Source organism: Thalia democratica, chromosome 1, assembly GCF_965202585.1.
Source record: "Thalia democratica chromosome 1, ktThaDemo2.hap1.1, whole genome shotgun sequence".
NCBI lineage: Eukaryota > Metazoa > Chordata > Thaliacea > Salpida > Salpidae > Thalia > Thalia democratica.
The window spans coordinates 64963614-64976865 of NC_139165.1; the positions used below are offsets into that span (position 1 = coordinate 64963614).

The 13252-nt window shown below is 26.0% G+C and overlaps 1 protein-coding gene and 1 pseudogene across 1 annotated transcript; both read left to right on the top strand.

The window, feature by feature from the left end:
* The first annotated feature begins 5933 nt into the window (after positions 1–5933).
* Positions 5934–7321, top strand: LOC145842681 (decapping and exoribonuclease protein-like). The gene has a single exon (XM_082950161.1). It carries the CDS (start codon positions 5957–5959, stop codon positions 7058–7060), a length of 1104 nt encoding a protein of 367 aa, XP_082806287.1. The 5' UTR covers positions 5934–5956; the 3' UTR covers positions 7061–7321.
* A 253-nt stretch (positions 7322–7574) lies between these two features.
* Positions 7575–8810, top strand: LOC145832504 (1,5-anhydro-D-fructose reductase pseudogene; annotated as a pseudogene).
* Positions 8811–13252: the final 4442 nt, after the last annotated feature.

The window sequence follows — 13252 nt, forward strand, 5'->3', positions numbered from 1 at the left end:
CTTTTTTTACAATACTCAAATGTTGTGTGCTTCTCTAGTAATTTATTATAATTTTACTATGCAAACTAAAGTTTGTGAATAGGGGAATTTTTTTTATGTTGGTCAATTTTAAGTATTAATAGTTTTTTAGATTACATGATTTTTTTCTTTCTATCTTTTAGTTTCTTTAGCATTAAACTTAGTGTTGTTATTTTTATAATTTAAAAGAATAATAAAATTAAAAAAGACAAATTCGTGTGACCAGGATTGCCAGAATAAAGAATTCTCAACACTATATATACTTTATAAAGATTCGTTTTAAGTTTAGAGTTTAGATTTAGATACTTAATGAGTAATGACTAATGACCAACCTTAAATGTTGTGCTCAAGTTCCAGTATTTTATAAAGAGAAATAGGCAGTCCTAAAAAAAAGATTTCTGAATACCTAATAAATGTTTGTATTCGTTTGAAATGCTTAAAAGAGTAATTAGGTGGCCATATTCTGAAAAAAATCTGACAAGTATGGGAATTAGTGACTGTAAGTACTTTATAATTGAAAAAAGGTAAAACTACTCATTTTAAAGTTTGGCATTACACGACTATAGACATACTTTTTAGTTGAAAAATGCTTGCATAAAACAAATATGATTGTGCTTTTTATAAAAAAAATGCGTTTAAATTTATTTTTAACTTGAGTTTTCGTACACAATAGTGCTTATTTAATTAACATTTTAATTTATTATTACTTTAAAATGATTATTTTTTCAAAAATCAGTTTTTTACGCACAAATTTGTTTAGTGGCCACGAGCAGAGTTGTAAAAATGCTATACCTGTTATGTCAATTAAGCACTAGTGCGGATTAACTTCGATTATAAATCTACCCATGAAATAAAAAAAGATTTACCACTTTTAGATAATACAGTAAAAATTTTTTAGTAGTCAAAACATGAACAAAAGTATATTAAATTTTAAATCTATTTTAATTCAAAAAATCATTCGATTATGATATTTTAAGTTAAACGTAAAAACGTTTGTTAAGTCTTCAAAGTTTCAAAATATTTGTTTATGGTATCGCAAATTAAATCTACAAACTAGGAAACCTAGAATTTAAATTTTATTTTCTAGTCATTGAAACTATGTACAAATACAGTAAATCTAATTTTTTTATTATAATGATTGTAATATAATCAGATTTTTAAGCTAAAATAACTTATTTCTGTACCGTTTTATATTGTCATTAAAATTCTTTTAAAATTATACTTTTTTAATCAAAACTGTCGAGAAAAGTATTTAAGTGTAATAAAAAGGTTTTCAAGGACAAAATGCACTATCCAATAGTTTAAATCTTTTGCTCTTATAAGGATTAAATTAAAACTGATAAGTCTTAATAAGGACGAAACTGGTCTCAGTCTACCGAAGGCTTGTGGCCTGATAATCAAATTGGTATGATCTAACCTTTCTATCTACATGAGCTTGTATCACGTCATAAAAAAGTCCAGTTTTAGGCTCAGTAATGTAGACTTTCGGCGATGTTTTCGTTTTTCCAATGCAATAGTTCCATATATTTTAAAACAGTAGTCTTCAAGTTTTTTAACAGTTGTGCACTGACTAGTTGCCATATTTTAGTCCTTTAAAGCCACATAAGTTAAAACAAACGTTTTGAATAGCAAAACGTATTCTGGAAGCTCTGGTACACAATAAGTAACTGGAAAATAATTTCTGAGCAAACTAGCACACTAAAAAATGAAAAATTTGAAACATATAAACAAAACACAACTTTTTATTCTTTAAGTCTCTTAATATGGTAATAAGCTATTTTGAACTGCTATTTTATTCTTTTGTAAGCTTTTGCTAATAGTAAAACACAAATCAAACGTCAGATGAAATATTTCCACATAACTAAACTTTTCGTGCCCAGTAAGTTATGTACTTAATTGTGTAAAAATTACTTAGTCACTGGCTAGATATTTCTGCTGGACGGCCAATAGTTAGGCCTAATTATAAAACTTTTTAAACATAAATATTCTATATTTATGTTTTTACTTAAGAGTAAGTTATTTTGTGAGTATAATGTAAAATTAAACTAATAATGTAATTTTTAAAACAATTTTAGTCGGTTTTTATCAACTATCGAAAAATCCTAGGTCAAAACTGTTAATTGATAAAACAAGTTTGTTCATAGCTAGGCAGCGAATGCATAACTTAGAAAGAATGAGTTGATTTTTCCAAAACTTGCTTATGCTTTTAAAGAATAAATTAAAATTTTTAACCATGTTTAAAAAAATCAAATAAGTTATTTTTTTACATAATACGACCATTAGCAGTTTACTTTAAGCTTTTAAAGTTGTCTAAAATATATATTTTTTCTTTTTTGTGTTTCTACCAATACCGTAGCTGTAATTTTACTAGCAAAAGCACTCAAAGGGCACACTATACACTTGAATGTGGATTAATTTTAACTGCTAAAACGTGTTTAGTAATATACTTGTTCGTGTAATACTGAAAGCTTACTTGGAAAGCACATATAATTAAACGAAACTCTTTTGGAATTTTTTTATTCATTATTTAAACTAATTTTCCACCAATTTAGTGTTTAGAAAGAAATATATAAGCATCTGCCTGCACGTTAACACTATTAAAATTGTATTTTTGTTAAGCTAAACATTTTCTTAAAAAGTTTTTTTCGAACGTTTCCTAAGATGTGTAAAAAGCTCAACTGTCTACCTATTGCATTATTTTTTAAACTACTAAAGTCAAATATTATCAGCATAACATCACAAAACTAGTGTAAAAACTTTGCTATTGATGTTATTATTATGTCATGTAATGGTGTTTAACGCAGCCATTTTTTTTAATATTTTGACTTTGTAGCTGAATATTCCTCATACTTAGTTTAGTAGTGATAAAATTAAATAAGTAAATATTTAAGATTTTTAACATTTATATTAAGTTTGAACAATTTTGAAAAAAAAAATTAGGGTAAGATTTTTTGTTTAAGTATATAATCAAAATCAGCTGGTTTATTAAACAAAATAAAACTTTTTTATATTAAGATATTTCTGTTTAAAATTTTTGGTTAAATTTTAATGAAACAAAGTAGACTAAATTTAAAGTTTTAAATTATTTTTTAGTTTTTAAAACTCTGTCAGTTCTGCTTATATCTGTATGTCAAAAGTACTTTTTATCTCGAAATAGTGGGTAGCTTGAAAAACCTGCAAACTTGCATTTAAAAAAACTTATACCCTTACCAAAACATACAAAAAAAACAACTAAAAAAAAAATTATAATTATTTTTATAATTTTTTTTGTTAAAACACTAAATAAATTTTTGTCAGGTCAGCAAATATGGAAAGTTTGGAGGTTTTTCAAGCTAACCTTAAATAATATATATTGTTTGGATTGTTGAATATTGCAAATTGTGCATGCATAGATAAATCTTATGCATGTTACTGTACAAGAGCAACTCTATCATTTTTTGCAATTTAAAAAAAGTGATTAAACTTTGGATCCAATTATTTTTATTATCTTTAAAGCTAACTAAGATTTTTTTCTAATCTAGAGAACGCTCCTTTGCCTTTAACTTGAAAAAATGCATTAGATTGGAGTTTGAAATTTTGAGTGAGGCCCCTTAGAATTTTAATTTTTTATGTTTACTCTAACGGATGTTTTAGTCAAAAAATATATTTTATTTTAATCTTCTTACTTTGCTGTGTTCTCAAGGGTCTTTGTTTTTTTCTAAACATATAATTTTTAAATAATATATACAAATATGCTGGATTGTAAATTTCAAAGACCTTCAATTTTCTAACAGTACTGTAGCCAAAAAAAAAGAACTTCTTTCTTATTTTAAATACAATTAAATATGACTATTTTAAATGGTCTACACTTTTTTTTATCCAAACTGTTTTTATGTAAAACATGGACCCATGCACATTTTACTAAAATTATCTTATAAAAGAAATATAAGGGATTTCATGTTCAAATAATGATATTTTTATTAAAACATGCATGGGTCATGTCTTAAATAAACACAGTTTAGATTAAAAAAAGCATGGAACATCTAAAATAGTCATAATTAAGTGTATTAAATAAGTTTAAAAAAGTTTTTTAGACTTGTTAGATTCAAATAGTTTTGGCTATATGATGGAAAATCTTTTTAAAAGTATAGGTCTTTACAAGCACTCTAACAAAAACAAGTCTTTATAAAAACAATTTAAATTTTTTAGACTTGTTGTTAAATGTACTATCTAGTATGAATTTGTTTTTTACCGTTTTAAGTAGTAGCAGCGTTACAAAAATTTCACAACCTTTTGAACTTAACCTTAAAATATTCATCAAATCTGATTTTGTCCAAAGAAAAAATGACTATGATACACATAATACAAACAAATAGTTCAAAAAATACATAACAAAGTCTCATTTTTACTGCCTTACTGTTGTCATTTTCAAAACTTTGGATATAAATAAAGTTTTAAATTAACAGATAATTAAACAAATTAGCAATTTTGTAATAATTATTAACACACACTCAGCTTTTTGAAGTATTTTTCCAGATTTTTTCCAGATATATCATATTATAATTTTCACCTGGTTTTTTAATCATATTTCTTTCTTCCTAACATTATAGCCTTTTATTATTTGTAAAAATTTAAAGTACAGTAACCTCTTGCATCTTTACGCACTGGTTTAGTTACGCATTTTAGAGTTTTAAAAAATTCAAAAAATAAAAATTTAATCTTTTTCAATATTGCACAACTTAGGTTTATTGTATATTTTTAATTTAATTTTTTTTAAATGCTACCCACCTCTCTATATATTTAGACTTTTTAAACTTGTTTTCCTTTACTATTTGATAAAAATTTAGTTATACTTCAGTGTATCAGAAATTTTGTTAACAGTAAGAGATTAAATAAAAAAATTGAAAGAAATATGAATGTGTTAAATAACAAAAGTATAATGAAATAATGAGAGTTTAAATTACAAATAAATAATACAGCACTCTTGCCCTTTGTATGAATAAGCATCTAAAAAAGAAATCTAATGAAACTTCTAAGCAAAAAGTAGCAGTAATACTTAATAAATATAGAGCTTACACTTAACACAAATCTCAATTGTTATTTTTGTAAACATATCACTAAATTTAATTTGACAAAGGGCAAACTAAAAAAAGTTGTAGTTACATAAACAATTTTTATTAAACATTTTTTTATATTTCATATATTTTTGGTCAAAGAAGAAATCCATTACATCACCAAATGCATATTTTTGTAAAAAGCTTTAGAAACAAATTTTAATATAGACACCATACCATTTCTTAATTGTAAGCTAATGCTTAATATAAAATTGAATTTACTTAGTAGAATAGAATATAAATTTTAAATATCAAATAAGTCACATATAAATAAAGATAATGATAAAATCTACTTATTATTGAAATTAATAAAATTTTTCTACAAGTATAATTTTTTTATAATTTTAAATCTTTTTTCATTAACATAAATATAATTTTCCCTTTTGTTTTCATATTTATAAATAAAGTAAAGAAATTTTTAAAAATTGAAAATTCCCAAGTCTGCTTTTAACTAAAAGCAATATCAAAGAAAGCCATTATAGTAAGTATATTTGGTACCTCTTGTATCTTTACAATCTCTCGTTTCTTTACGCCTTATTTCTGTGTGGACACAATGTGCGTAAATAAGCGAGAGGTTACTGTAATCAAGCTTGATTAACAGTAAATTTGTTCTAATTTTAGCTCTTAATATTAAAAAAAAAGTTTCATCTACTCAAGTTGACTCAGGCAAATTTTTGCTTCAAAGATTGACAATCCCGTTAATACTAATTAATAGATAGTTATTTTTGTAAATAACATTGCTAGAAATAGTATCTATGTTATATAAGAACATTTATTTGCAAGGTTATTTTAATTCCAACTTAATTAAATTTTGATAGAATTTTAGATATATTGACAATATAATAATGTATAGTCTAACTGAGCTCAGTCAAAAAGAACAGGCATATCAAAAGCCAAGTGAAGTTGGAGCTTTTTCACTGGACTCAGACAGGAAATTTCACAATGACAGAAGGCAAATGTCATATTATGTGAATCCAAATCCACCACTAGGTAAAAGATTTTTTAATTTATCAGATGGTTATGGAACAAATAGATACATAAAAAGAGATGAAAAAAATGGAGCTGATCTCAGTCCAATGCTTGAGTGGATAGTTGCTAATAAGTTGAGGTTTAGTAAAGATTCAAGTAATAAACTTCGGCTTCCTAAAGTTGTTACTTGGAGAGGTAATTTAACTAAAATAATGATCACTCCCTATGAAAGATATGATGATTGGATGTTTGCTGCTCAAAAGTTCAATGGGGTAGTTTATATAAACAATATTGAAACTGAGCGTTTGTTAGAGAAAAGAAAAAACACAACAGAGAGACAAGAAGAAATGTGCTACTGGGGACATAAATTTGAGAAGTATGTAACTAAACCATGTGATATGAAATCATTTTCTAATGAACAAATGCAAAATAGTACTGTTAATACACATGAAGGGTATGTATCAGTGGTGAGCTCAAAATTTGGAAAAGATCTAAGTATTATTATAGGAGCAGAAGTTGACTGTGCTATTGATCATCAGAATTTTAAACCACCGAATTCTTATATTGAATTAAAAACTAACCGACATTTTAAAAACAACTATCAAGAAAAAAACTTTTGGCAGTTTAAAGCTCTTAAATGGTGGTGTCAGTCATTTTTAAATGGAATACCATCAATAATATGTGGTTTCAGAGATGACAACGGGTATGTAGATTATATACAGGAATTCAAAACCTTACAAATACCGTCAATTGCTAAAAACTATCATCAACCATGGAGTGGAACTAAATGTATAAATTTTGTTGGAAATATACTAAATAAAGTGATTGACATTTTGGAAGAAGTGGAAGAGAATGATACAATATGTATATTTAAGTGGGATTTTAAAAGTGATTTTATTGAATTTAAAATAGATAAAAACTCTGAGCACGCATTTTTACCTGAATGGTTTATGAATTCGATGTTAAATGAAAATTCTTAATTAAATTTTTTTTTTCCCATTTTAGTTATTTTACACTGTCTCATTTACTCAATAACAGAGTGTTAAGACAAACTATTTTTATACCTAAATACTTTATATTTACTTTTAATTATCAGCTAACAGTCTTTTGCTGCCAATAAATTGAAAAATTAAAACTTTAATAAGTATTTTAAACATATATTACTTTAAAAAACTGTTTTTATTTAGTCCTTTGAATTTGTTGAAAAGTTTGTTGAGAATTTCTAAATCATGTTCGTTTATTTTTAGACCTTTATTTTTGTTTCACTTAAAGGTTTTGCCTTAAAAATTAAACGTGGTTGGAATATCAAATGAATATTTTTAACATACACATCTACACGAATTAAAAAAAAAATATATTGAAAAAAATTCCTGCTTAACCGTGCAATTAGTTTTTCAAAACAATTAAAATATTTAAAAATAGATTAATTTTGTGCTACCATTCTAAATTATTTTTTATTTGTTAAACTTAACACTTAAAAGTAATTTTAGATGTTAAAATTAATATCGCAATACATTTAGAAATTCTGTTTACATAGTTAAGTATGTCAAAGCCATCAAAAATTGATTATATAGTTTTTAACAACCAAGTGAAATGTCCAATATTAGGACTTGGAACCTATTTAATGAATGATGAGGATTGTTATCAAGCAGTAAAAGAAGCAATAAGAATTGGTTACAGACACATTGACACTGCATCTTACTATAAAAATGAAGATGAAGTTGGTAGAGCAGTTAATGACTCTATAAAAGAATTCAAAATCAAAAGAGAAGATTTATTTGTAGTTACTAAGCTGCCATCATCTTGTAACATTCCATCTTTGGTTGTTCCTGCTTTAAAAAAATCACTCAGTCTTATGAATTTGAGTTATGTTGATTTATACTTAGTTCACACTCCAATTTCTAAAGTACCAAAGTATGACAGTGAACCAACTTTAGAAAACAAAACAGATAAAGATGGGAACATCTTATTCAATGATATGAAAGTTTCAGAAGTTTGGGTTGAAATGGAAAAGTGTAGCAAATTGGGTCTAGCAAAATGTATTGGCGTTTCAAATTTTAATAGTGAGCAGATAAAGGAGATTGTTGCAAACTGTGATATTAAGCCAGTAACAAATCAAGTTGAAGTACATCCTTATTTGCAGCAGCATAAGCTACGCAATTTTTGTGAAGGCTTGGGAATTTATCTGACTGCTTACCGTCCTCTTGGGGGTCCTAAACCCAAACCAGGTAAAAAACCTGTATTAAAAGATCCAATAATTGCTCAGATATCGAAAAAGCACATGAAATCACCTGTTCAAGTTCTTCTCAGGTGGCAAATTGAGTTGAAAACTCAGTTAGTTATCGCAAAAACTTCTAACTTCGAACATATTGCTGCTAATACGGACATATTTGATTTTGATCTTGATGAAAAAGACATGCTACAACTCAAGTCTATAGATTGCGGGATAAGGTATTGCTCTTTTGACGATAATAAAGGGAGTAAGCAGTATCCATTTCATATAGAATATTAGTAAACAAGTTTTTGTATATTATTAAGATTAAAGGTGCAATTTAAAATTAGAAGTTTTTTTAATAGCTTTTAATCAAGTATTTTTTATACTTAATCTCTATTTTTAGAATTTACTATTTGTTATTGTTTTAAAGCTGTCGACTGCTGATTTTTAACAAATTTATTTATGATTAAAAAAGTTTGTTTGATAGTTACGATTTTTTATGAAATTAAATAAACAACAAAAAATAAAACCGTTTCTGTTTTTTTTTTAATACTGTAATGTAGGTTGCACTTATAAATTAAAGTAATTATTTGATAGCTTAAACTAGTAAGTTAGCTTAAATAAAAGTCAGCATTTACGTAGAGACGTTTATTTTTTATTCCTAATTTAAAGACCTATAAATATGAAAATCGATTTAATTAAGTTTTATAATTTTTTTGTTACGAAGTTTTAAAAAACATTTTCGACATAATCACTAAAAATTTACCTGACTTTGAAAAAATTCTAAGAAATAGTTTTTTTTATAAAGTGTACGGTTTTTTTAAATTAACATAAATTTTAATGTAATTAATTATAAAAATGTATTGTTTTAGTTTTGGACACTTGAAACAAATTACGTCATTTTAGTAAATAAAAGAATTAATTTTTTGTTCAACTTATATCTTAAAGTTTGTACTTTATCTGCATTGGCTACCATGAAATTAGATAAAAAAGGTTGTGTTGATTACAATTGCATTATTGTTACGCTTGATTCACAAAATACGATTGAATTTTCCTTAAATATTAAAATTTTGCAAAGCTAAGATTAAAAAATATATTTGTGATAGAAAAAAATAAAGTTCTATAATATTGTTGGAAACTTTGTTAATACTTTTATTATTAAAAAATTTTGTACTCAATTATTAAGGTTCAACTATCTAGTATAATTTAATACACTTAAAGTAATAATGATTTAATTCATTGATTAATGATTAACCGAAAGTTGAAATTCTTTCTTTTGGTTTACACGTCAAGTTAAAACTGGAAAAACCTGGAATTTTGAACAAAAATCACTAAAAAACCTGGAATTTTAAACAATTTTTACATGTTTAGTAGAAAAAATTTTATTTGATACAAAAAATCTACCATATAGGTAATTTTTTTTTTCATAATCAACTATCGTTTAATTAAAAAAACACATTTAAAGTAGCTTTACATCATCCTTTCAATTTTCTTATACTATTTAAACAGTTGTTTACCTTAAACTTAACTTTAAACTAAAAATAGACCCAAAAATAAGTACTTTTAAAAACCTGGAGGAAATTTTAAAAACCTTGAGAAAATTTGCCTAAAATATTTGGCAAACCTACTTATAACTGCGATCGGAAATGTACGGTCTACTAAGGTTAAATGTCTAACCCGAAAGTTATTATAATAAGGATGCGGCCCGTGAGCATGTAACTTTTGCTTTTAAAAGAAATTTTGAAACTTACACAGGATATTATGAGGTTTGAAATAAAAAGTCTCCAGTACAATTGACGGGAGAGTTGAAACTTGCACTAGTTATTCCAGGGTCTGCTTTGAAAATAAAAATAGGTCACATGGTAATGAACAATACAACTACGGCCTGCAAAAGTTTTAGTTTTCGAAATTTTTCCTGCTATCTCTAAATATTTACCGACCTTTGACCAAATGAGTAGTTGTTCTTACAGTGTGTATTAGAAAATATTTTACTGTGCACAGAACATATCATCTATTGAAAATTATTTTTTCAGATGTTCCATATGTTTTTTTTTTTTTTAATAAAAAGTTACTTATCAGAATATAAGTTGACGATTCGTAGTGCATTGTTTATAATTTAAGATTACCAAAACATAAAAAAAGTAATGTTTCCTAAAAATGATTTATGTTTTTATAGTCTTGGATGCACGAAATACTTTATATAGTAGTATACTATACACAGTTTTTGTAAATCTTGAGAACCACCGCTATAGGGCTTAACACTCGCATAATTAGTTATGGATTTTAAAACTTGATACGTGCATAAAATTTTCGAAAATATTCTACTTTTTTAATGATACTTAATTTATTCAAAAATTTTTGTACCAACACCAATAAATTTGTATACTGCGCTTATTTTGGTTTGTTGTAGTTTTGCTGCTTCCTTGGCTCATACTGGAGGTACCATAATAATAGTAAAAAATGTAATAAAAACTGTCATATGTTATGTAAAAATAGTAGTGATCTATCGAATCCAAAAATCCGAGTCTTAATTTTAAATAAGGATTCGGCCGAATCCGAATCTTATTCCCAAATTAGGTTTCGGCCGAATCCGAGTTCGAATACGATTAAAATAATTGGAACCCGAAAGATTTAATCTGCTTGTTATGTAAATACAATAGAAGTTTATAAATAATAGTTATGTATTATATTATTACTTATTTTGTAAAAAAAGTTTGAACATTATTTTTTAACGTCTTAATAAATTAACACATATTTATTTTAGAATAGTTTTTTTTTAAAGCGAACAATAATAAAAACAATGTCTTGCTGGAAAAAAAAATTAACCTACATACGCAAAACTTAGTTTTAATATTTTGATGGCCATGTAAGCATCAAAAACAAATAAGTTGTACTTTAATAATAATAATAAATTGATTGTAGACTTTAATAAATGCTTAAAGCCAAAAACAAATTACAAAAAATTAAAACACTTTACGTTTAACTTAAGAGTTAGTTCTTATATTGACCATAAACGAATTAGAACAAAAACTTTTGCAAGTGTTTATATTTATAAAACAAAGTGCAATTGAAAAAACATGGAGCCGTAATAAATTTAAATGTAATACCAATTGTTGTAAAGGCCTTGAAAAGAATAGAAATCACAATTGTAACAAAAGTTTTTAAATTCTATTAGGGATTATACTTTTACCATAACAAAAAGAAATTTAAATTAAATTAAGCAACTTTTTTTTAAATATAAAACGAAATACAACAGTAAAATATGTCTTTGTTATACTATAAAAGACTATTCTTGTTTTTTCAAGTTGTGGTTGAGAAATAAAAGTTTTTCGCAGGTTTTTGAAAGCAATCGATTGCACTTTTGCTCGTACAAATTCCAAGCTTCAGAAAATAATCTTTCAGGTTACACAAAAGGTGGTAGTAGCGCAGCAAGAAATTTCCTTGCAAAACTGGCAAGATGTGGGTATTTTGTCTTTTTAAAGTTCACAAGTTTAAGACTTTGTCCTCTTCAGTTTCTACATTTAAGTTTCCTGTAGCAAAAAATCCCTTTGTTTCTGCTTCAAATTCTTCATTAAAAGAATCATGTTGCTCGTCTTCCTGTGTAGCTGTGTTTTATTCGATTTTAAACAAAGAATAGTAAGTTGAAAACTTCTTCAAATCAAAATTTACAGAGTGTTGTGGTTTTGGTTTTTCTAGTGGCAATACAGGAGAATTACCACCTTGATTAGCCTCAAAACAGATATGCTTTTTAACATTTAATTTTAGCTGCTCTTTAACATTATTTTTGAGATAAGAAGGGAAAGTGGAAAGTCGATATCGTGGATCAACAGCTGTTGTGACTAACAATAATTTTTTGTCATAAAGGTTTAAGTTGTTGTTATTGGTATAGAACCTTCTTTCAAAAGCCTCTCCTATATAATTAGCTAAAGTTTTACAAACATTTGATACTTTTCTGAATTTTCATAAAAATTAACAAACTTTGTCACAGATCGTGTATGCAGGATCACGCTTGAGACCAATACATTTTTTATACTTAACTCCTTTGTTACAAAAAAAAAGGTTCGAGCAGTAGAATAATGTCATAAATCAGTGGCTATTCTTCAGGTGTAATAATTGAATCTTGATTGTTTTTATATTTATCCACATAGTAACGGACACATGATTTTAGCTTTACATTTAGTTACTTAGTATTATTAACTACATTTTTACTTAAGCAATGTTTACTTTGAAAATTAAGTAGAAGAAAAAAGAAAGCTACATACAGCTTTTATTATTACTCTTGTTGTTATATTGATTTTGATTCTTAACTAGAATTTAAACTTTACCATAAATTCAATCTTAACATTAAAATTTGTTTTGTTTTAAAGTAGAACTTTAAGTAAAAATTTGTTTTTATTTAACTGTTTAAATGCTAGTTTCCATGACTTTTACATACTGTTTTAGATTTTTTTAAGCACAGACGAGGTCTTTGACCGAAACTTAGTTTGTAAAACAAAGTCCTGAAAGAATAAATTCATTACTTAATATTATTTGAGAGCCTAACAAAAATAATATATCATAGTTTTTATACTGAGTGCAAAACTCTAAATCAAAATTGATATGTCCTGGATATGATATTAAACTGTATCCTGGTGTATGATTCGATAACCGAAATGTTTTTTCTTACACCAGGTCCTTGGACAAAATTTTTGAGCACTTTTTTTTTCGTTCAATAAACAATATTTGTGATAAGCTTTTATAAGTGTGAAAAACCATTTTTTATCCAGTCAAGCGTTTAATAATTAATTAATTTTTCATTTCGTTCACTTTTGCCAAGCAATTAAGTAAAATTTTAAAAGTTTAAAGTGGTCTACGGAATCCAAAATTTCAAATTCGGCCGAATCCGAATCTTATTTTAAAATTGGGATTCGTCTGAATCCGAGTTAAAAAGGCCGGACTCGTCCGAATCTGAGTCCGA